The 21,791-nt window shown below is 38.4% G+C and overlaps 2 protein-coding genes across 2 annotated transcripts in view; one reads left to right on the top strand and one right to left on the bottom strand.

The window, feature by feature from the left end:
* LOC134661373 (UDP-glucose:glycoprotein glucosyltransferase) overlaps positions 1–15,168 on the top strand; it is a 28,201-nt gene extending 13,033 nt beyond the window's left edge. The window contains exons 18-28 of the mRNA XM_063517419.1: positions 4,872–5,081; positions 5,555–5,779; positions 6,709–6,882; positions 7,038–7,215; positions 8,151–8,333; positions 8,641–8,744; positions 9,120–9,286; positions 10,729–10,850; positions 11,148–11,288; positions 14,603–14,654; positions 14,925–15,168. Coding sequence (XP_063373489.1) covers positions 4,872–5,081; positions 5,555–5,779; positions 6,709–6,882; positions 7,038–7,215; positions 8,151–8,333; positions 8,641–8,744; positions 9,120–9,286; positions 10,729–10,850; positions 11,148–11,288; positions 14,603–14,654; positions 14,925–14,956 — 1,588 coding nt within the window. The 3' untranslated portion in view covers positions 14,957–15,168. The remainder of the gene's footprint in view (positions 1–4,871; positions 5,082–5,554; positions 5,780–6,708; positions 6,883–7,037; positions 7,216–8,150; positions 8,334–8,640; positions 8,745–9,119; positions 9,287–10,728; positions 10,851–11,147; positions 11,289–14,602; positions 14,655–14,924) is intronic.
* On the bottom strand, positions 1,004–3,757 carry LOC134661391 (uncharacterized). Its single transcript, XM_063517456.1, has 6 exons — positions 3,525–3,757; positions 3,154–3,286; positions 2,476–2,606; positions 2,312–2,375; positions 1,349–1,457; positions 1,004–1,208 (listed from the first exon to the last, which is right to left on the bottom strand). The coding sequence occupies exons 1-6, from the start codon at positions 3,589–3,591 to the stop codon at positions 1,032–1,034; spliced, it is 681 nt and encodes a 226-aa protein (XP_063373526.1). The 5' UTR covers positions 3,592–3,757; the 3' UTR covers positions 1,004–1,031.
* Positions 15,169–21,791: the final 6,623 nt, after the last annotated feature.

Below are 21,791 nucleotides of genomic sequence, written 5' to 3'. Positions count from 1 at the left end.
GGGGCCGAATAATCGGTATTCGGCCAAAACCACTATTCGGGCATCTCTAATGTATACACTAGGTACTTTCCTTAGAAATTTGAGGCACTAGATTGCTTATGCAGGACGCTATCAATTCGCAACGAGTGGCGATAAATTAAAACACGACGGAAGGGACAATTTTCGAATTTCTGCACTTGTATCGTAATACTATTACCTTTAGCTTATGTACTTTTACATACTAAAACTGTTATCAGTAGTAGTATTACAGTTGTAGGAATATATTTGTGTAGTTTGATGTTAATCGTACGTTTGTTGACTCCGGGCTCGCGTAAGTGGGACAGCTACGTAATCAAAGTATTGTTTAAAGTCAAGTCTGTCGCGACTGGAGCGCGTGCTATGTAGGTTAACATTTTAGGGTTCCGTATCCAAAATGGTAAAAACGGACCGGAACCCGTCCTTCTGTCTTTTCGTATGTCACAGCCATTTTAGGCTGCGTTTCCACCAGAGATGTGTGAGGATGCATAGCGAGGGATGTGTTTGTAAAGAACCAACAGAATCACTTCACGCTGAGCGAGGAAAGGTAAATGAAGTGATGCTATTGGTTCTTAACAAACACATCCCTCGCTATGCATCCGCACACATCTCTGGTGGAAACGCATCCTTACTCGGGAACTATTAGGTATATTGTTATGAAATTAGGAACGTACCTAAGTATATTTTGCGAGACGTGACTCGTTGATCATCTTGAAGTCTGTTTGTAAAGAAATTCGTTCAGAACGATCATCCAGAAAAGTTTCTGATTTAAAAGATAACTTTAATGCTTGTTTAATATGGTATGTTGTCATGGTTTAGGTAAATATATGCAGATTCTTAGCATTTAGTAACTCAAATGACCTACTCTTTCGACCTATACAAATATAATTAAATTAACGTATAGCTAGTCCAGGCAAGCCCACTAGTACGTCTTCAAGGAGATAGTTTAGTCGCATATACGAAATATTTATACAGCGTGTTGGCTACTAAATGCTTTAAAATAATAAAGTAATAATTCATATGCTAGAAACTATTTCAACGAATTGTTGAGGTGTATGCCCCCGGAGATATTCATTCGCCTGGGTTTTGATTAAATGTTGAAGCCGGCTCTTCATTTCGCTGTCGTTTATCAGATCCGATATTATGTCGTATGCAACGCTGTTTACGGTGTCACTGCTGCCACCAAGTTGTATCTGAAAGATAATGTACCTTTTGAAAAAAAATCGTGTTTGATACATTTTGTTAAATCTACTTTTTAATGCACGTTAATGTCCTCTAATAAATTTAAGGTATATCGTTCTGAGCTTAGCATTAAAAGCGCTTTTAATTTTACCTGAATGTCACTGACTGAATAGTCGAGCTTGAGGTCAGTCACAACCGTGTCTTTTCCTTTAGCCCCGAACCTTATGTTAGCTCGGGCTCGTATGCTATCGACATTGGACCTGTATCATACGAAATATTAGTCCCTGTTAGGTACAGCTACCGACTTGTTATAAGTTACTGCTACAAAATTGTTGTTGAAGTGTTCACCGCGGGTCGCAAATACGTCTACATCTTAGTTTTTTTTACTTAGAATAAGATGCAACGTAAATATTTGGGCATAGAAGGTAGCATCCTATAGAAGTGGTCTACGCGTGCCTCCGTGAGGAACAAAACATACGCAATGTGACGCTATGATTGGTCGAATTTATTTGTTGCCCACCATAATCCATACTAATTTATGCTGGGGAATAAAAAATAATGTGAGACTGTGACAAGGACAAACAATAATAGCGCTTTCGCTGCTACTCCTACTGAAAGATACATAAGACTATCCCGTTCTGTCAGTTATCCCCACAACTCATGCCCAATCCAGTTTTATACTAGATTCATGTATTTGGGCAAGTTACCAAGTACGGCATAAACAAGAGTCCCAATTAGAAACAAGAGTGATATTTTTCCTGTAGCCCTACTTTAAGCTGTGTGCGTACAGCAGCGGTCGGTAACCTTTTAGCAGTCAAGGGCCACATAGTAGTTAATGAAGTTGACGCGGGCCACACTTTTTAATATTTATGGCTTTATCAGACATTGTCGTTTGTCAATATTACATACAAAATAGCCAGAGAGGCTCGCGGGCCGCAGGTTGCCGACCGCTGGCGTAGAGCATCAGGTTTTCTATAGAAATCACGTACGCAACCCCTGGTTTTTACGAGATAATTTTATAAATAAGTAATTTTAGGCCTGAATTAGATTAGGCCAAAATGACTAAAATGGTCGCAAGGTTAATCTGAATCTGTTTTAAATGCGGTAGACTTACTTGAGTACACCCTTGTCGTCTATCGAGATTATGTACATTATTGTGCCCTGCATATGGTACCGGTCTGAAATGCAAAAATAAGATAAGCATTTGAATCAAGCGCGTCATTTATAGAATAATTTCGGCTTATAACATACGATAAAGTTAATTAAATAAGGAGCTACCTGCGCGGATAGCCAGCGTGGGTATGAATATTTCCATCGATATCGTCATATTTTCCGGAGATGCAGATAGCTTTTCTACTGATAAATCTTCCAACCCTTTGACCTTTATTTCACTGAGCGACATTCTATATCTGTAAATAGACAGCAAATATTACCTACTTAGTAGGTACAGTCACCAGCAATAATATGTTGCTCTTCGAAGGCCGCAAAAATATGTGACACGCTCTTATGTCTCCACAAATAAGATCGTGTCAGATATTTTTGCGGCCTTCGTTGTGTAACATATTATTGCAGGTGACTATACCTACTTATATTGCTTACTACTCACTATCTAAATTAGATACCTAATTTACTTTGTATTACAATTCCACTTGATGAAGGATACATTTAAACATTAACAAAACATGAAAGCTTATTTCTACTACCTAAAACCTAAATACTCGTTTTTTTTTCATTTGGTTAGGACAGTTAAAGTCTATTTTTTTATTCGGTAGACTAAAATGACATTTTATAGTATGAACATCATGTGTCATTTCATACTCTGAAATGTCATTTTGGTCTACCGAATAAAAAAATAGACTTTAGGTACATTGCTTTTTGAATCACAGTCACTTTATTACTTTTAAAGGTGCAGCTGTTACTTGTTCCTTCAAGATTTTGGTTGAAAGCACTACTCACCCGTCATAATCAAACTTCATAGGAGGAATCCGTAGAGGCTTGAGCGAAGGAAATGCAACCGGCAACGACTCGACGTCGCCGTTACGACATTTCTCTATTAATCTTAGTAGCCCTTTTTCAAACTTGTTGCGTGCTGTGGATGAATACATTTTGGTAATTTAATACCTAATTACCTAATCCTACCTAACGGACAACGGTAACGGTATCCTCGCGCTTACATACTTGCTGGTTTAAGGGCCGAATGTTACATTGGACGTTTGTTTTTCTGTCTGACATTTATCGATCGTGCTACTGATCGGAATATCTAAGAAGAACTTTTATTTACAGCAGACCTCTTGAACCTTTAAAATAAGCCAGTGATTTGTACTTACGTGTGACACAATCTATAGCAACGGAGACTAGTACTAACAGAACTATAACTTGTATGTAATTGTTCATTTTGGATCGGTTTTTAGTCCGTTAAATTAATTTGAACAACTTGAGTTTGTTGTAAGTTTGGAGCTGTACTAAAGGGGCTTGATATGAATTACATTATTTATACTCATACTGAAGCCTACATTCGTCTGATAACATTATTGATTCAGTTGTAACCACAAAACTAATACACTAACACAAAACTAATATACATACAAATATTCATCACTTCGTCGTGTGACTGATTTACCCATTTAATGCTATGTGTACCGTAATCCCACGGCATGTAAGGCGCGTTAGGTTTTATTGCTTTTGCTTAACCGCCGTTTTATTACTTGACTCATATTTATTTGAAAATTTACCATATTAACTTAAACTATCGTGAAATAAAACTATTTAAAACGGACTATAATCGCGTATATTAAATTAATTCTACATCCCCCGTTGACCACGAACGCTGTAAAGCGTTCGAAACGTCGGGATGTAGAATAAATTTAATATACGCGATATAATCCGTTTTTAATAGTTTTATTTCATGAGTAACTATCGCGGTAACCGAAGACAATATTAAACTATCGTGCTACCACTTACATTCTTGGTATGGTTTTACCTCCCGGAATGCCGCGATTTTATTGTGCTGGAATACTACTACTAGATACGTTTGATAATTCATTCATTATTTGGAAACATCAATTATAAGGCGATGTACCGGTGTTATAAAGACTTAAAACTTTATTTCATCAGTCTTTAGTTTTGGTCGACTTAATTCACAACCAAAATAAGCTTGCTTGTATAAGACACCTGTCATTTTTCTGTCTGCATGCCCTATATATTTTCCATCGTGAACCTTTTGTCATATCTGTATGCTGTACGTCTTTATATTATCATTCGATATAAAGCTATCGCTATCATTCCATCTGAGCATTTGGAAGAGCTTGCGGCTAGGCGATCAGAATGACGCAATAAGGTAATAATAGGTTACAGCTCGGCTTGAACACCTGAACCAAAAGCGCTTTCAACGGAAGTCTCGACTTGAGCCGTCTCCTACGCATACACGTGTAGCGACCAGTGTGGCTACCCCCAGTTTGTCACTGATGTAAAAACGCTATCAAGAACGTAACTAACTTTCTATGAATCTCGCTCGTTCTCGCACATTAGTGCGAGCGAGATGTATAGAAAGTAAATTACCTACGTTGACGTTAGCGTATATGTCAGTTCCCGTTGTGAATTTCCTACTTTCCCCACTTGTATCGTAAATAACTATTATACAAGGGAAGGTGTGACAAAGACTTGTATGTCATCAGTTTCTACCGCTACGTGCTGGAACCCGAGCTGCAGTTCACGAGTTCGGGCGCGGCGGCGGGCGGAGCGATAGCGCGCTTCGCGCGTCTGCCGCACGCGCCGCTGCTGTCGCTGGAGCTGCGCACGCCCGCCAACTGGCTCGTCGAGTGTGTCAAGTCCGTGTACGACCTGGACAACATACGGCTGGCTGACGTCGACACGGTAGTGCACAGGTATGTTTACATTAACTTTGGTGTCACCGATTGCTTATGCTCTGAAAATCAGCTTCGCGTCACCGATTTTGAGTGCGTCAAGTCCGTTTACAACTTATCTTGATGACGCCGACATCTTTGTGCACATGCAAACCACAAAAGCATACTAGACTTATATCGACCGCGTCGAAATATCGGGAGCTCGAAAACAATACAAAAGGTAATCACGATCCATATCCCGGTCAATACGTCTAGTGAAACTAACCGTGAATCAAAACTGTTATCACAAAAGCATATGTTGAGACTGTGCATAATTTTGCTTTTCATTTATTTAACTTTAGTAAATTTTTTCTTAGTTGTTGTACTCGGGATTGCCAACCATTTATAAATCAAATCGTTTTAAGAGCGTTCCCGTCGGCTCATTGTTACATACTTAGCTCCCCAGAGATGGATCCACACATATCCTGGCTGAGCCTATTATTGTGTTGTGACAGCGAGTTCGAGCTGGAGTACCTGCTGCTGGAGGGGCACGCGTGGGACGCGACGCTGGGCACGCCGCCGCGCGGGCTGCAGCTGGTGCTGGGCTCGCGCGTGCGCGCCGACACCGTCGACACCATCGTCATGGCCAACCTCGGCTACTTCCAGCTCAAGGCCAACCCCGGCGCCTGGACGCTGCGCCTGCGACCCGGCCGCTCTGATGACATCTACCAGATTATTGGGTAAACATACATGACATGTCTACTACATATGTATGTATTTTAAGCAAAGTATTAATTCTCATATTATTGCAACTATACTGCTATAAATCACGATTATTGCATGTCCAGACGAGCAGTGATTAGGGACTGTTAGGAGCGATTAATAGTACATTATTGTCGAGGTTCGGAAGTAGCTACTTGCAGGCTGAGGATTCGTTTTAAACGGACGACCTTGGGAGTCCGTTTAATTGAATCCGAAGCCAGCAAGTAGCCTTCCAGCCGAGTCATATGTAGTGCTTTTCTCAAAAATGGTGCAAGAAATAGAAATATTTTACAGAAGCAACGTTCTAATTTTCACAGAAAAAAGTAAAACTATTAAAAAGATTTGCTTGCCGCCTTTAAAAAAAAAGAAGTGTATTTTTCTGCTGAAAATACGCCAACGTATTTGAGACACCTAAATAGTCGCGGTACCAACATTATAATAATAAGAGCTGATCATCTGTTTGGCTGTTTAATTCATTTGATATGGCCGTTTAAAGTTTTAAAAAGTTTGGAACTCGTTAAACAATGGAATTTGTATGCAACATTGCAGTCCCGAAATCGAGACTGCAATGTTTTTAACTTTTTAATTTTTTGAATGACCATAAACTACGCACTTCGCGACCTATTTTTTAACCGGCAACGTCGACTTTGCCGTCCATTTTTCTCTTCTTTTGCCTGGCTCCTTCCCATTTACTTGGGGTCGGCCCTTCTAATCATGCGTCGCCAGGCCGGTCGGTCCTGGGTCGTCTCTGGTCTTAGATTTCCATTCTTCATATCTTTTCTTACAACTGCCATCCAGGTTGTCAGGGGTCCATCCATTCATGGGGGCCGTCCATTTTTGAGAAAATTAAATTTAAACACCTTTTAGGCCAGGCCCAAGATAAACGGTATAACTGCGTTTGTTTTAGGCACGAAAACACGGACACTCCCGCCGGCAGCGAACAAATCCAAGTGCTGATGAGCTCGTTCCGCAGCCACGTGATCAAACTACGAGTGAGCAAGAAGCCGGACAAGCAGAACCACGACCTGCTCGTCGACGACGAGCACGCCAACACGGGCGGCATATGGAACTCCATCGCCAGGTAAGTTACCTGCCACACTCCACGCCATGAACTATTTATACGGGACATTTTACTGTGGGAGATACGTGTAGTCATAATATACAATATTAACTTGAGTATAGTTGATTAGACATATACAGCAAGGAATAGTATTTTGATGTAACATAATATTTTAGTTCATTCGGTGGCGGCGAGGAGGCGGAGTCGCAGGACGAGACGATCAACGTGTTCTCCGTGGCTTCCGGGCATCTCTACGAGCGCTTCCTGCGCATCATGATGCTGTCGGTGCTCAAGCACACCAAGTCGCCCGTCAAGTTCTGGTTCCTCAAGAACTACCTGAGCCCGTCGCTTAAGGTTCATTCTTATTTATGGCTCTAAATTCTTTATTAACTAACTTTTTAAAAGTTTGTTATTTTATCTTATCTTACCTGAAATATATAAATAAATATATATATTTCAGGGATCTCGGGAACGGCTCTAACGATTTCGATGAAATTTGCTATGTGGGGGTTTTTGGGGGCGAAAACTCGATCTAGCTAGGTTTTATCTCTGGGAACCCGCGCATTTTTGAGTTTTTATGTTTTCTCCCAGATATTAGTATTTTAAACTATGATACCTACAATTTTAAGTTGATAGAAATGCCTGTCTGGGTTTGTTTAAAACATAATTAAACTTTTCGACACCTGTCACTTGGACGCCACGTCACCGAAGTGTCACAACTAAAATTGAACTTTACGCAAATGCATGTTGGTCTATGTTGCTCTGTGGTCTGTGACGGATTAATCCGTCTTTGGCATTGGACCTACGGTGCAGATATATCCGTAATTGGCATCGAAAAGGTAAAAACCCTGTCAAAAATTGTAAATTCTTACTTACACTAGAATTAAACACAACAATCTCATTAAACTACAGTGGGCTCCTTGTGATAACTATTGCAAACATTTGAATTAGATCTCACGCTTCAAGCTTCGACACATTGAACGAAAAGAAAAAAAAAATTGATTGAAAAGTAGAACTAGTAGAAGTAGTAGAAGTAGAAGAACATTATGATAAATTTACTCATTTTTGAGTTATCAAAAGTCTTTCCTATTTGTAAAGCGACGCACAAAGTGCTGTTGCGAAGGTACCTACCCCCTTTTGCTTGTTGTGTATATCACACTTACTAATAGCCTTCGTTCAAGGCAGCCTCTTGTAACGGGCTGGTAGCTACGGAACCCTACACCGAGCATGGCCCGACATGCTCTTGGCCGCTATTTTCAACATTGATTTAAAGATGCGCTATAATGTAGGACATTCTCCCGTACATGGCCCAAGAGTACGGATTCCAGTACGAGCTGGTGCAGTACCAGTGGCCGCGCTGGCTGCAGCGGCAGCGCGACCGCCAGCGCACCATCTGGGGCTACAAGATCCTCTTCCTCGACGTGCTGTTCCCGCTCCACGTCAAGAAGATCATCTTCGTCGATGCGGACCAGGTACTTTGGCTCTATGCTCTGGTTTTTCTAGTTTACAATAACGCTTGTGTCTGACTTTGTGCAAAACATAGGTATTATGTATTGATATGGTTCCTTACATTCGACATTGATTTATAACTTGAATCTTGATTTATATATATCATAGTACTTTCAAATCTTTTTCATTTTTCGCTATGATACCTTCACAATGACTGGATCAACTTGGCTGTAATTTTTTTTTCCAAAGTTGTAAGTTTTTATCAAGTTTTCTTCTTCTAATTCTCACCTATAGTTGCCAAAGTGTATAAAGTTGCTTGTATTATCGCAGATCGTCCGCGCAGACCTGAAGGAGCTAGTCGACTTGGACTTGGGCGGCGCGCCTTACGGGTACACGCCGTTCTGTGATAGTAGAAAGGAAATGGAAGGATTCAGGTATGCAAATAAATATGTGCTAATAACCTATTATTTTTTTAAATCTATTTACATTCTTTATCACTGGTCTCGAGATTGTACACGGCTACATTTGTCAACTGTTATTATTTATTTCTAAATCACGCCAAATGGTCGAATTTCATATGTCATATTATAGTACTCATACTTTCGCTGTCGAATAATTAATTTGTATATTTTACTGTTTTAGTCTTCTAAATCTTCAAAAGAATCCTCTTTCTGCGGAATCCTTGTCATTGATTTATCGTTAATTGAATTAAATATTTGTTTTGCGGGCCTACAATATGGTAGTGGGCTTGGCAGTGAAGATGTATCATTCATATACCAGGTGTATTGTAAGATGAGGTACTCGCACAGGTTCTGGAAGCAAGGGTACTGGCGCAACCACCTGCAGGGCCGCAGCTACCACATCAGCGCGCTCTACGTGGTGGACCTCAAGCGCTTCCGGCGCATCGCCGCCGGCGACCGCCTGCGCGGCCAGTACCAGGCGCTCAGCCAGGACCCCAACAGTCTCTCCAACTTAGGTCGGTTACCCAGTACACCCACCTACACCAACGAGTTAATGTGTTCTTTATCGAGTCTCATTTTTTGGTACGGTTATTTCGTCTTGCTCAACTTACGTCATATTCAAATCCCTCACCCCTTTATCGAGGATAGTTGATCATGACTTTTTTATTTCTGAATATTTATACAGTCATATGACCTCGTATAAGAATACTGTCTTAACAAGCGCAATAATTATGTTTTCTCAAAAATGGACGGCAAAGTCGACGTTGCCGGTTAAAAAATTGGTCGCGAAGTGCGTAGTTTATGGTCAGTCAAAAAATTAAAAAGTTAAAAACATTGCAGTCTCGATTTCGGGACTGCAATGTTGCATACAAATTCCATTATTTAACGAGTTCCAAACTTTTTAGGGTTCCGTAGCCAAATGGCAAAAAACGGAACCCTTATAGATTCGTCATGTCTGTCTGTCTGTCTGTCTGTCCGTCTGTCCGTCTGTCCGTCTGTCTGTCCGTCCGTATGTCACAGCCACTTTTCTCCGAAACTATAAGAACTATACTGTTGAAACTTGGTAAGTAGATGTATTCTGTGAACCGCATTAAGATTTTCACACAAAAATAGAAAAAAACAATAAATTTTTGGGGTTCCCCATACTTCGAACTGAAACTCAAAAATTTTTTATTCATCAAACCCATACGTGTGGGGTATCTATGGATAGGTCTTCAAAAATGATATTGAGGTTTCTAATATCATTTTTTTCTAAACTGAATAGTTTGCGCGAGAGACACTTCCAAAGTGGTAAAATGTGTGTCCCCCCCCCTGTAACTTCTAAAATAAGAGAATGATAAAACTAAAAAAAATATATGATGTACATTACCATGTAAACTTCCACCGAAAATTGGTTTGAACGAGATCTAGTAAGTAGTTTTTTTTTATACGTCTTAAATCGCCTAAATACGGAACCCTTCATGGGCGAGTCCGACTCGCACTTGGCCGCTTTTTAAAGTTGAAATGGCCATATCAAATGAAGGCATAGGTCCAATTAAACAGCCAAACAGATGATCAGCACTTATGATTATAATGTTGGTACCGCGACTATTTAGGTGTCTCAAATAGGTTGGCGTTTTTTCAGCAGAAAAATACACTTCTTTTTTTTTTAAAGGCGGCAAAGCAAATATTTTCAATGGTTTTACTTTTTTCTGTGATAATTAGATCGTTGCTCCGGTAAATAATTTCTATTTCTTGCACCATTTTTGAGAAAAGCACTATATATGACTCGGCTGGAAGGCTACTTGCTGGCTTCGGATTCAATTAAACGGACTCCCAAGGTCGTCCGTTTAAAACGAATCCTCAGCCAGCAAATAGCTACTTCCGAACCTCGACAATAATGTACTATTGATTTGTCTTATTTCTTACTGTTTTAAGCAGTGCATTAATTGTTCTACGGTACGTTTGTTTTGTACAGATCAAGATTTACCGAACAACATGATTCATCAAGTTGCCATAAAATCCCTACCACAGGAGTGGCTCTGGTGCGAGACATGGTGCGACGAAAATTCCAAACCACAAGCGAAAACAATCGATTTGGTAATTTATTTATCAATCATAATTATTAATTACTTAATATTACTCATTTAAATCGTCAGCATCGCACATAAAAGTGCGTAATGGATTATTAGTTATTAAGCATTTAAGCAAAATACATCACCAAGAGGATAAAATTATGCCTTTTAAGTTGAAAAGAAAATCGAGGGCGAGACATGGGAAATATTATTCGGTTAGAATGGGATTTCCACTTTTGATGTGTCATTGTAATATCCTTAGACGGCTGTGCTGTGTTCTGTGTATAAAATGATAAAAAGACGATTTGATTGTGTTCCGCAGTGTAACAACCCGATGACGAAGGAGGCGAAGCTGTCGGCGGCGATGCGCATCGTGCCCGAGTGGAGCGAGTACGACGCCGAGGTGAAGGCGCTGCAGGCGCGCGTGCGCCGCGGCCTCTACCAGGCCGCCGACCACGAGCAGGTACTCTACATGTGTATAGTTTGTAGCTTTCTAGTAGACCCCGAAGGCTTATCCTATTGTCTATTGTTCAGTAAAACCGCACGTGCTACTTACCTGCAAAAAAGGGTCCTAATTATTCTATTTGGCACCTTAGCGCGGGCTAGTCCAACGCTCAAAAAACCAGTGTAGGTGCGCTCTCCGATAATGCGCCTTTGTTACGCATCTCGATGACACATTTTAGACTGGTTCTGTAGCGTTCGACTCGCCGGCACTCAGTAACCGAAGTACCGATTTTTTATGCAGGTGGTTGTGGCACGTGGCACGAGCGGTTTTTCTTAACAACAGACAATAGGATTAGCCTTCGGGGTCTATTAGAAAGCTACAAACTATACAAGGCGATAGCCTGGTGCCCACTGGACTTCGTTCCTTCCTCTATTTGTCACTCTATCGCTCGAATATGGAGGCGTGATTGGAGTCACATATTTCGACGTTATATTTTCGTGGTAAGCGGCCACTGGTAATTTCAGAAAAATTGTAGACCAGCAGTTGTATAGTGTTATTATAAATACTCAGGAATGCAAACTAAACTAAGAACGATTTTCTAAAATGTTTATTATTTTAAGCGGGACGACTATTCAAGGACGTGCAAAGTTGGCTTGGATGGACTCTGTATTTTGTGAGCCGGTACCTACTTGGTTCAGATAAAAATATATTTTTAGGGAAAGCACTACTTATATGTATCTAACTAAAGTGAACTAAAATGTTTTAAGTATAATCGACGAGTAGCACGTCCACAGCACATCACTCGATAGGTCTTATAAATACCTAACATTACGGTTGCTAAGAGCGTTTTTCAGTGTATCCTTTTTGAAAGAATGCCACCGCAAGTCAATAATATTGTGTAGAGCCACGGACCGTCTAACTTATGCACAGGCGTGCAAAACCCTTGAAATAAATATGAAGATAAAAGTGAATAAATACTTTCTGCGGAAATTATTTTGAGTATGGTTGGTTAACAGTCATATAAGCAGGGCCCGTACTTTTCATGTCGTTGACGCAAAAATTACGTCACGCTGCATAGAGTATGATTGCAATAATTATTTTGTCATAATTAATCATTTTGACAACCTCTGCAGATAACCTATATCGATACTTGAAATAATTCATAATTTTCATAATTCTTTATTTCAACCATGGTATAGTATAGATGTCAAGTATAATATATGTACAATGTCTCACATGGACCCTGTAAGGGCACAGCATAGCTTACCTACTTATAATAATCAGTACGATGTCTAATTGACTTTTATCTTATTGTCACTCAATTAAATAACTGCAGCTGTCAGATTAAAATAATACATATTTTACTTCAAATTTGATATATTTGTTAGGTATTGTTGGAAAAATGTAAAAAGGCACAATGTCATCTTTACACGAGTTTTGCAACAGATACCCGTTTTTAATTGTAAATTACGAAAACTATTGAAGTAATTTGTACATGATTAAAATGATTGACGACTAATGATTAATAATTACAATAAAACTATTTAGGATCACCTATATGTAGCGTGACGTCAAATTGATGTCAACGGCATGAAAGGTACGGGTCCTGCATATAAGTTATTTTTCCAAAGTCTTAAAAAAACAACGACCGCGAAGGTACGCTCTTTTGCTTGTATGGTATTTTGTATATTGTATTATGGTACGCAAACTGAATCCTCTATTTTGCGTGGTTTTGCTCGGTCAGTTTTTAAATGGGGTCCTAAGGGCAGCAGCTACCAGTTCCCGTACTCCTACGCCAAAATGGTTTTCATCTTATTAATAAGGTTAAAAAAGAGCATGTGAAAAATTCAACTTATATATTCATGCTAAATGTATGGAAAATATTGTACTTAAGTATTCGCCAGGTGCGAAGTCGGTGGAGGGGGAAGTGGCGCTAATCGTCACAAACACAGGTTTTTACGTTACGCATACATTTGACGTTCCCCTCCCCCGCAAAAATCGGCAGACTGTTTTGTACAGAAAATTACAGACATGGCGTCTCCGTTTGATTATATCCTCCAAGAGAAACTCTGCCAAAATGAGGGCAGCACCAGTCGTGCACCTAGCGAATATCATTTATGATTTTTCTAGTGCCCTTACTTAAGGTTGATCTCTAATAAAATAATTTTAATTTGTGTATAAAATGAACATATAACTTTCTAAACCTTTAATTCTTGATAGAAATGGAAAAGTTTGTAAAAAAAAACTAAATAGACTATTTTGACGCTAATTTGTAAATGTCATTTTGGCGTAGCCGCACGGGATCTGGTAGCCGCCCTCGGTGCCTCATTGAAAGTATCCACGGTAAAACTCACCGTAAAATGATGCTACTTTGCTTCTCGCTCAACACATTCACTGCCAACAACACGTATGGGTGTTCATTTTGTACTGGTAACGGGGCGCCCGGCACCGAAAGTGTTAACGTCGAATATTCAAATATAATATTTCTATGTTATTATTTGTACATTCTGATAAACGAAAATGAATATATATTTTGAATTGTTACGCCGGTCATAAAATAATCTCTCGTTTTTGGCGGGGCCTATTGGCCTATTATTAATTAATTTGGATCACAATAAACTATAGGTACAAGCGAAAATACTCCAAACAATGGGTATCTTTTGCTTTTAATCCTTATTCATTGCTTCAGATATACAACAATATTTAATGACAACGGTTTACCGACCGGTTTAATGAAAACGGTAAACCGAGAAAAATATGTTAGATAAGATGTTCTGCTTAGTCTCAATTCGTCTGAATAATTAATAATGAATAGTTTAATAGTAGCTTGCTAACCAAGAGATGAAAGGCACTCATTTCTGCCGAGGAAGGTTAGCCAATAGTACGAGGCGGAAATGATGCCTTTCACCTGAGTTAAACACTACTTTTCATTTCGAATACGAGGAAAGTAAAATGCAAGTGTATTTTTTTTTTCAAAATATGAGTAACTTTACATTTACAATTTAGCCAAAGTATCCTTATAAATGGAATGGGGAGGTAAATATCAGAATGGCAATTGTATAACATATCCATTTAAACCCAAATTTCAATTGCTTATCGTATAAAAATAAAAAAATCGTAGTTGGAACGTAAAATGCTCTAGTGCAGAAACGGATAATTTTTTGCACACCCTTTAGAATTTTAGAACAACAATGACCCTCTTTGCAGATCATGAGAAATGAAAAAAAAAATTCATCATTTCCTTAAAGTGAAACAAATATTGGAGCAAAGCAGCACCATTGTTCGTTAGGTATCGTGCGAACTGCGAATGGAACGATTTGTGTTTGTTTCAGGAAATCGAGACCAATATTCACGACCCAATCACAACATCAAGTGATGATACAGGTAATTACTTTTTTTATTGCACTTCTCTAGTTTTGAAAAGGCTTTGTACCCATTGAGTAGATATTATTATGTCTAAGAAGATATTTCACACATTTTTATTATAGTTATCAATGCAAAATTCACATTTGCTTAATCATGAACACTAAAAGTGCTCGAATACACCTAAACTGTCTATCAACTCAAAGTATTGTTCCTATTTTTCTTACGCCTCTGAAGTTGCTGCTGTATGTATTGAAGGCATATAACATGTTGTTTGTTTCGCTTTCCCAGGTAGTCTCCACGACGTCCACACAGAGTTATGATGAGGTGGATGTATGTATGTATGATATTCAAATTTTTTTTGTTGATGTCGGTTTTTGTTACACGTTACAAGCAATAATATGTGTATATATTAAGACAATTGTATATTCTAAACGGAACCACCACACATGTTTCATTATAACATTTCAGTATCGTTCATTCTTTGTGTACAATTTCTTGGAAGCTTGATACATACAAATATACGCCCGCTAGAAGGTTCAATAAGGAAATAATTTACCTGAATATTTCCAGAAATGTCATATTTATGAAACATGTTCGTTCAGAAAATTGCCTTATCAATCTTATGTGAAATGGATTGCCAATAAATGTACGCCCGATGTTTCCAGTTAACAATAATGCGACTATAAAAAAGTATAGTATAGTATAAGCCAAGGTATTGTAATATCGCTACACCTTATAAAACCCCGCCGCGTTTGTCTGTTTGTGTGTATGTATGTTTGCAATAAACTCGAAAACTACTGGACGGATTTTCATGCGGTTTTCACCTATCAATATAGTGATTCATGAGGATGGTTTAGATGTATAATTTGTTAAGGTTTTGTGTAACCCGTGCGAAGCCGGAGCGGGTCGCTAGTTTAATATCAAATTCGTTTTACATTAACCGACATCAGTTCGTAGCACGTAAGGATAGTACGATTTCAACTGATTTTAATGAATGGTGGTTTAAAACATGTAAAAGGGTGCGAACGTTTTGATTTAATTGTTTTGTTATGAATATACGAGGTACACGCCTGCAGTGTTTTTATCGCACGTTTGTTGTACAATTTATTATTATTAATCAGTAATTATTTTCCTTTGAATTTCTTAATATGTAGGCATGTTACAGAATTATTGTTAGTCAATCATCTGCATTTTTTTTCAATCGCAATAAGTTCAATGATTTTGGCAAGAAACGAATGCTAGTATTTACCTGCAGCCTTGTACCGCAAAGACGCTGCGATCAAATTGTAGGCCTTAAACAATACGAAAGGTTAGTAATAAGGTTGTTGATTTTCTCACTACTTTGTTTAGTCCGAAAGTAGATATTTTTATATTTATTTTAACTGTACATCAGCAACAGAAAAATGCAAAGATTTCTTTTATCTGCACATGTTGAATTTTAGCGTATTTGTCTTTATTTTTATGACCACCTCTAATGTAATATTTTATTTAGTGGGATACCAAATTTATCAATATGTTATTAATTTACCTTTATCTGTCACTTGTAAATTCAGTGATACCTACGTAGAGATAGATGACAGTAGAGCATTACCTATGAAAAGGCCAAAGGAAAATTCGTGTCCAGAAAAAATAATTTCGCACTTAAAAGCCTGTGCATTTTGTATAACCCACCGACATGTTTTTTTCTTTACACTGTCATAACTCTGCTCTCTGATACAATTAAAATAATAATGTGTCGCGTAGGTGAAAAAGAAGACTCCGAACATGAAGGATGTTTCCTCGAGTGCTAAACGCGACTATGATAATACTGCAAATTTACGTGATACGTTAGGATAATGTTCAATAATAATTATTCGTTAGAAAAAACGAAAGCCACGTGACATGTAAAAATAATTGTGTATATCCGCTGTGACCAACCCTTTCTATGATTGTCTTAGTAAACCGCTAGATGATAAACTTCGCACATTAGTGAGATGTTTCACGGCATGAAGTGAGATATAGTTACATTTCACATTATCCCAGCATATGGCTAGCTCGTTTCGACGTGGCTCGTGCCGGCAAGATATACTAGCCATGTAGATTAAACAGAGATTTATGAGTAAGAGTACAGTATAAAATAAATTGTTAACCAGGTGCCGACAGGACAGTCGAGGTGAATGATCACACACACAAAGCTATATGTATAGAGTAGGTACATACTGATTGCATATACATATTTTCGAAATACGTAATTAAATCGTCAGGTGACAAGCAAAAGTCACTAATTACTATAAAATATTTAAACAATAATCAACCTTCTTTTCGTACTAATATGGTTCACTATGGCTATGAACTTGTGGTGGTACTTAGTGACTTTTGCTTGTCACCTGACGAAATTATCTTTGGTTATTACGATTAAGATTGTGCAGGGGTATACCATACCTACCCATATTTATCCTATTCTATAATCTTTCAGATACATATTGCATAAAATTATGAATATTATGATATTTAAATCAGCCTCTGGTCAATCTTGCAGATTGCTGGGACATTTGTGCGTGACCTCAACTCTGGTATCGATACCTATTGTTTGTTCCTGTGAACTTAAACTACGCAGTCATGAAAATAAAACGAGATTACCGATCACTAGTTACTAAAAGCGCTGGTGGCCTAGCGGTAAGAGCGTGCGACTTGCAATCCAGAGGTCATGGGTTCAAATTCTCGTATTTACCAATGAGTTTTCGAAACTTATATGAAATATCATTTGATATTTTACCAGTCGCTTTTCGATGAAGGAAAACATCGAGAGGAAACCGGACTAATCTCAATAATACCTAGTTTCCCCTCTGGGTTGGAAGGTCGGATGGCAGTCGCTTTCGTAAAAACTAGTGCCCACGCCAATTCCTTATTATTAGCATGAATTATCTACCACAAATAAACTCCGTAAAACGCTGAGCATTTACCTCCCATCATTACCCATTTTGTAACCACGCAACTTCTGTCAACTTTTTAACTCTAATGAGTCTCAGTTTGACTACATATATGGTCTCACCGCTCCCTTTCTCCGTATTGTATGAATTGTCCTGCTATTTTCACGATGTTTCGATGACCCTATAGGACTAAGTATTATAACCTTAGTTAGACAAAGGAATACTACGCCCGCATAAAGTGATACGAACATTGGAGACGTAATTTGGTAGCTCAATTAGATACGCTAACGTTTTCCAATCCACTTACCAGATGCCTTACAGCGGTATTTAGTCAAGCTTTCAAAACTTCTTTCTAAGTGTTTTGCACTTTTGAGACGCATGTTCCTTTGTCTATGATTATAACTCTTTTCTATCTGACTATAGGGATACCTACCAACGGGATCTCAAACCAATGTTCCTAAATTGAATAAATTGTAGCAATTTGTTACACTTGTAGTATCCGGTCAGTGTAAATATGTGAATTCACACTTCCCTGCTTTGGCAATGTCATAAACATGAATAAATACAGTCAACAGTCAATTGAATTTTATTTACCCAATGTATAGTAGATATACTGCATGAAAATCCTTATTAGCATTAATATAAATACCTTAGGTATCTACGTACACAGTATTATACTATTTAGGTACCTAGGTAATCTAATTCTAATAAAACAGATTTCAGAAGTGGCAATATCTGAAACGAAAACTATAATGTTCTTGAATTCTGTAATAGTTCTTATCGATATCATTTTGTTCTTTTATCGTGTTTGAAACTGTATATGATATGTTTATTTATTCGTATTATATTAAATGGACAGCCGAGGAAGACTGTTAAAAATTAATTCTGAGCTACCAATTATTTACCTTATGAATCTCCTTGATAATGTGTTATGTATGTGTTATGCTATTTATCAAGTTATTAACTTATTATTGGTTTTTAAGTTGTACCGACTTCCACGCATTTTAGGAGATACTAACATAGGGTCATTGCGCCAGTTTCCGTCCATGCTCTAGTTTTCGTCCACTTGACGGATTAGCAAATAATATATTTAATTTTTTATTTACTACTTGCGAAGTATCATTTTTATGTAAATATAGATATATTGATTAGACATTATTAAGAATTGCTATAAGTCAAAATTTGTGCAGCAATGTAGGTTTTTATTCAAGTGGACGAAAACTAAAGCTGGACGAAAACTAGCGCAATGACCCTACCTATTTCAGCCGGAATATAAATTTATGGCCAAAATAGGAAGGAACGGTTTTTATAACATACTCGGTTGGCTATTGCCTATATTCCGGTTCCGGTGATAGTAGTAACGCAGTATTATTCCTTACGAAGTATTCAAGCCGTACTATAAGGCAGTAATTTCATTAAATACCCACACACAAATGTCGGGTTATTATTTCTAGTTCTGTCTACCACTAAACCGTCCCAGTTCCGCTTGTCTTGTGCCAAGCAGTACATTATTTACAAGTACAATACGAGTATCTACTCCGCCTTAGGAATTTTATTGGACGCATTCGGAGTTGATTGGAAAATGATGCTAGAGATCTTGTCAATTTACTCGTGACTTTTCGAATGGGAAGTGTTTTTTCTCAAACTTGCGATATAATGTTGATATGACTACCTGGTATAGGTAATTAGGTAGGTACCTACTTCAAATTAGGTCCGAAAATACTATAGCCGGAGAGCTAGCCAAGTAAATAGGTATGCAATTTATAGAGCAACGAAACCCCTCTAGTTATTATGCCATACTATCATTATTAATTAATCTGTCAGCTCCCAGCGGCTCATATTTGAGCCAGAACGCTTATGAGTGACGTCATATCGTGGGAAACGACAGGTTAATCCGGGCGCCTGGCAGCTGTCTAGCGGTGGGTGCGGGAGTAGTTGAGCAACAAAGGGGTTGTAAAATCAATCGAAGGTGTGCAATTTATAGAGCTCTGATTTTGGTGTGATATAATAGCTTATTATGTATTTAATTCAAATATAAAAATGCCAGGCGTTTTAATTGGGGGAAATGTAGTGCCAGGTGACTTACAAGATTTCGCGAAAAAGTACCAAAATAGGTTTGCAATTTATAGAGCAACGAAATCTTTCTAGTTAGTGTGCCATACTATCATCATATTTTACAACCCCTTTGTTGCCCATCGACCTGGCACAGGTGACTTACAAGATTTCGCGAAATAGTACCAAAATAGGTTTGCAATATATAGAGCAACGAAATATTTCTAGTTAGTGTGCCATACTATCATTTTTAATTTATCCGCCTTAAGCCGGGCGCCTGGCAGCTGTTTAGCGGTGGGTGTGGGAGTGGATGGGCAACAAAGTGGTTGTAAAATCAATTGAAGGTGTGCAATTTATAGAGCTCTGATTTTGGTGTGCAATAATAGCTAATTATGTATTTAATTCAAATATAAAAATGCCAGGCGTTTTAATTGGGGGAAAAGTAGTGCCAGGTGACTTACAAGATTTCGCGAAAAAGTACCAAAATAGGTTTGCATATATAGAGCAACGAAATCTTTCTAGTTAGTGTGCCATACTATCATTATTAATTAATCCGGGCGCCTGGCAGCTGTTTAGCGGTGGGTGTGGGAGTGGATGGGCAACAAAGTGGTTGTAAAATCAATTGAAGGTGTGCAATTTATAGAGCTCTGATTTTGGTGTGCAATAATAGCTAATTATGTATTTAATTCAAATATAAAAATGCCAGGCGTTTTAATTGGGGGAAAAGTAGTGCCAGGTGACTTACAAGATTTCGCGAAAAAGTACCAAAATAGGTTTGCAATTTATAGAGCAACGAAATCTTTCTAGTTAGTGTGCCATACTATCATCATATTTTACAACCCCTTTGTTGCCCATCGACTCCCACACCCACTGCTAAACAGCTGCCAGGCGCCCCGATTAATAAATAATGATAGTATGGCACACTAACTAGAAAGATTTCGTTGCTCTACATATGCAAACCTATTTTGGTACTTTTTCGCGAAATCTTGTAAGTCACCTGGCACTACTTTTCTCCCAATTAAAACGCCTGGCATTTTTATATTTGAATTAAATACATAATTACGAGGGGTGTTCAAAATATTCTCGGTATGAGAATGAAAACAAACAAGTACGAAAAGTTTGATATTTTTATTTTTCAATATACTCCCCCCCTATGTTCATACACTTAAAAGATCGATCAATTTTTTTTTTAATCCCTCGTAAAAATATTTTTTATCTTTCGTGTAAAAATGCTCCTCCACTGCCGCCTTCAATGCTTCATCGTCAGAAAATTTATTTCCACGCAGATCCTTTTTAAGATTGGGTAGCAAAAAGAAGTCGCTGGGGGCTAAGTCCGGACTATACGGTGGGTGAGTAACAGTTTTAAACCCACATTCAACAATAGCTGCCTTGGCAATATGAGCAGTATGGACGGGGGCGTTGTCATGCAGCAGCAGAATACCTTTGGTTAACTTTCCTCGCCTCTTTTCTTTAATTACATCCTTTAATTGACGTAGAATGTTAGCGTAGTACTGTCCTGTGATATTTACACCTTTTTCTTTATAATCGATTAGTAATACTCCTTCACAATCTCAAAATATCGTGGCCATGACCTTGCCAGCTGAAGGGATGACCTTGAACTTCTTGGGATGAGCTGAACCCTTAATGTGCCACTGCATGGACTCTTGTTTACTCTCTGGGTCATAATGATGAACCCAGGTTTCATCTCCAGTAACTATTCTTTGCAGCACCTCATCAGGATTTTCACCGCACAGGTCAATAAAATCGGAACAACAAGCTACACGCATGTCTTTTTGAAGCCGAGTCAGCATTCGCGGAACCCATCTTGCACTTACTTTTGACATATTAAGATGGTCATGGATAATATCATGTACGGTACCAATAGAGAGATTGGTTACTTGTGCTATAGATTTTACCTTCACTCGACCATCTTCCAATATAAGTTTTTCCACTTTATCAATATTTTCTTGTGAAGTAGCTACTACAGGCCGGCCAGGTCTATGGTCATCTTCAATACTCTCCCTTCCGCGTTTAAACTCGCTTGACCACTTTTGAATGGTAGATAAAGAAGGAGCAGACTCACGGTAAACACAATCCATTTCCTCTTTTATGGTTTTTTGATTTTTACCCTGTTTTGTCAAGAATTTTATCACGCATCGATGTTCTAATTTAGTTAACATTGTCAATTCGCACA

This window comes from Cydia amplana, chromosome Z, assembly GCF_948474715.1.
Source record: "Cydia amplana chromosome Z, ilCydAmpl1.1, whole genome shotgun sequence".
NCBI classification, from domain to species: domain Eukaryota; kingdom Metazoa; phylum Arthropoda; class Insecta; order Lepidoptera; family Tortricidae; genus Cydia; species Cydia amplana.
The sequence above is the reverse complement of the archived record's forward strand: the minus strand, read 5'-3'. Positions and strand labels throughout refer to the sequence as shown.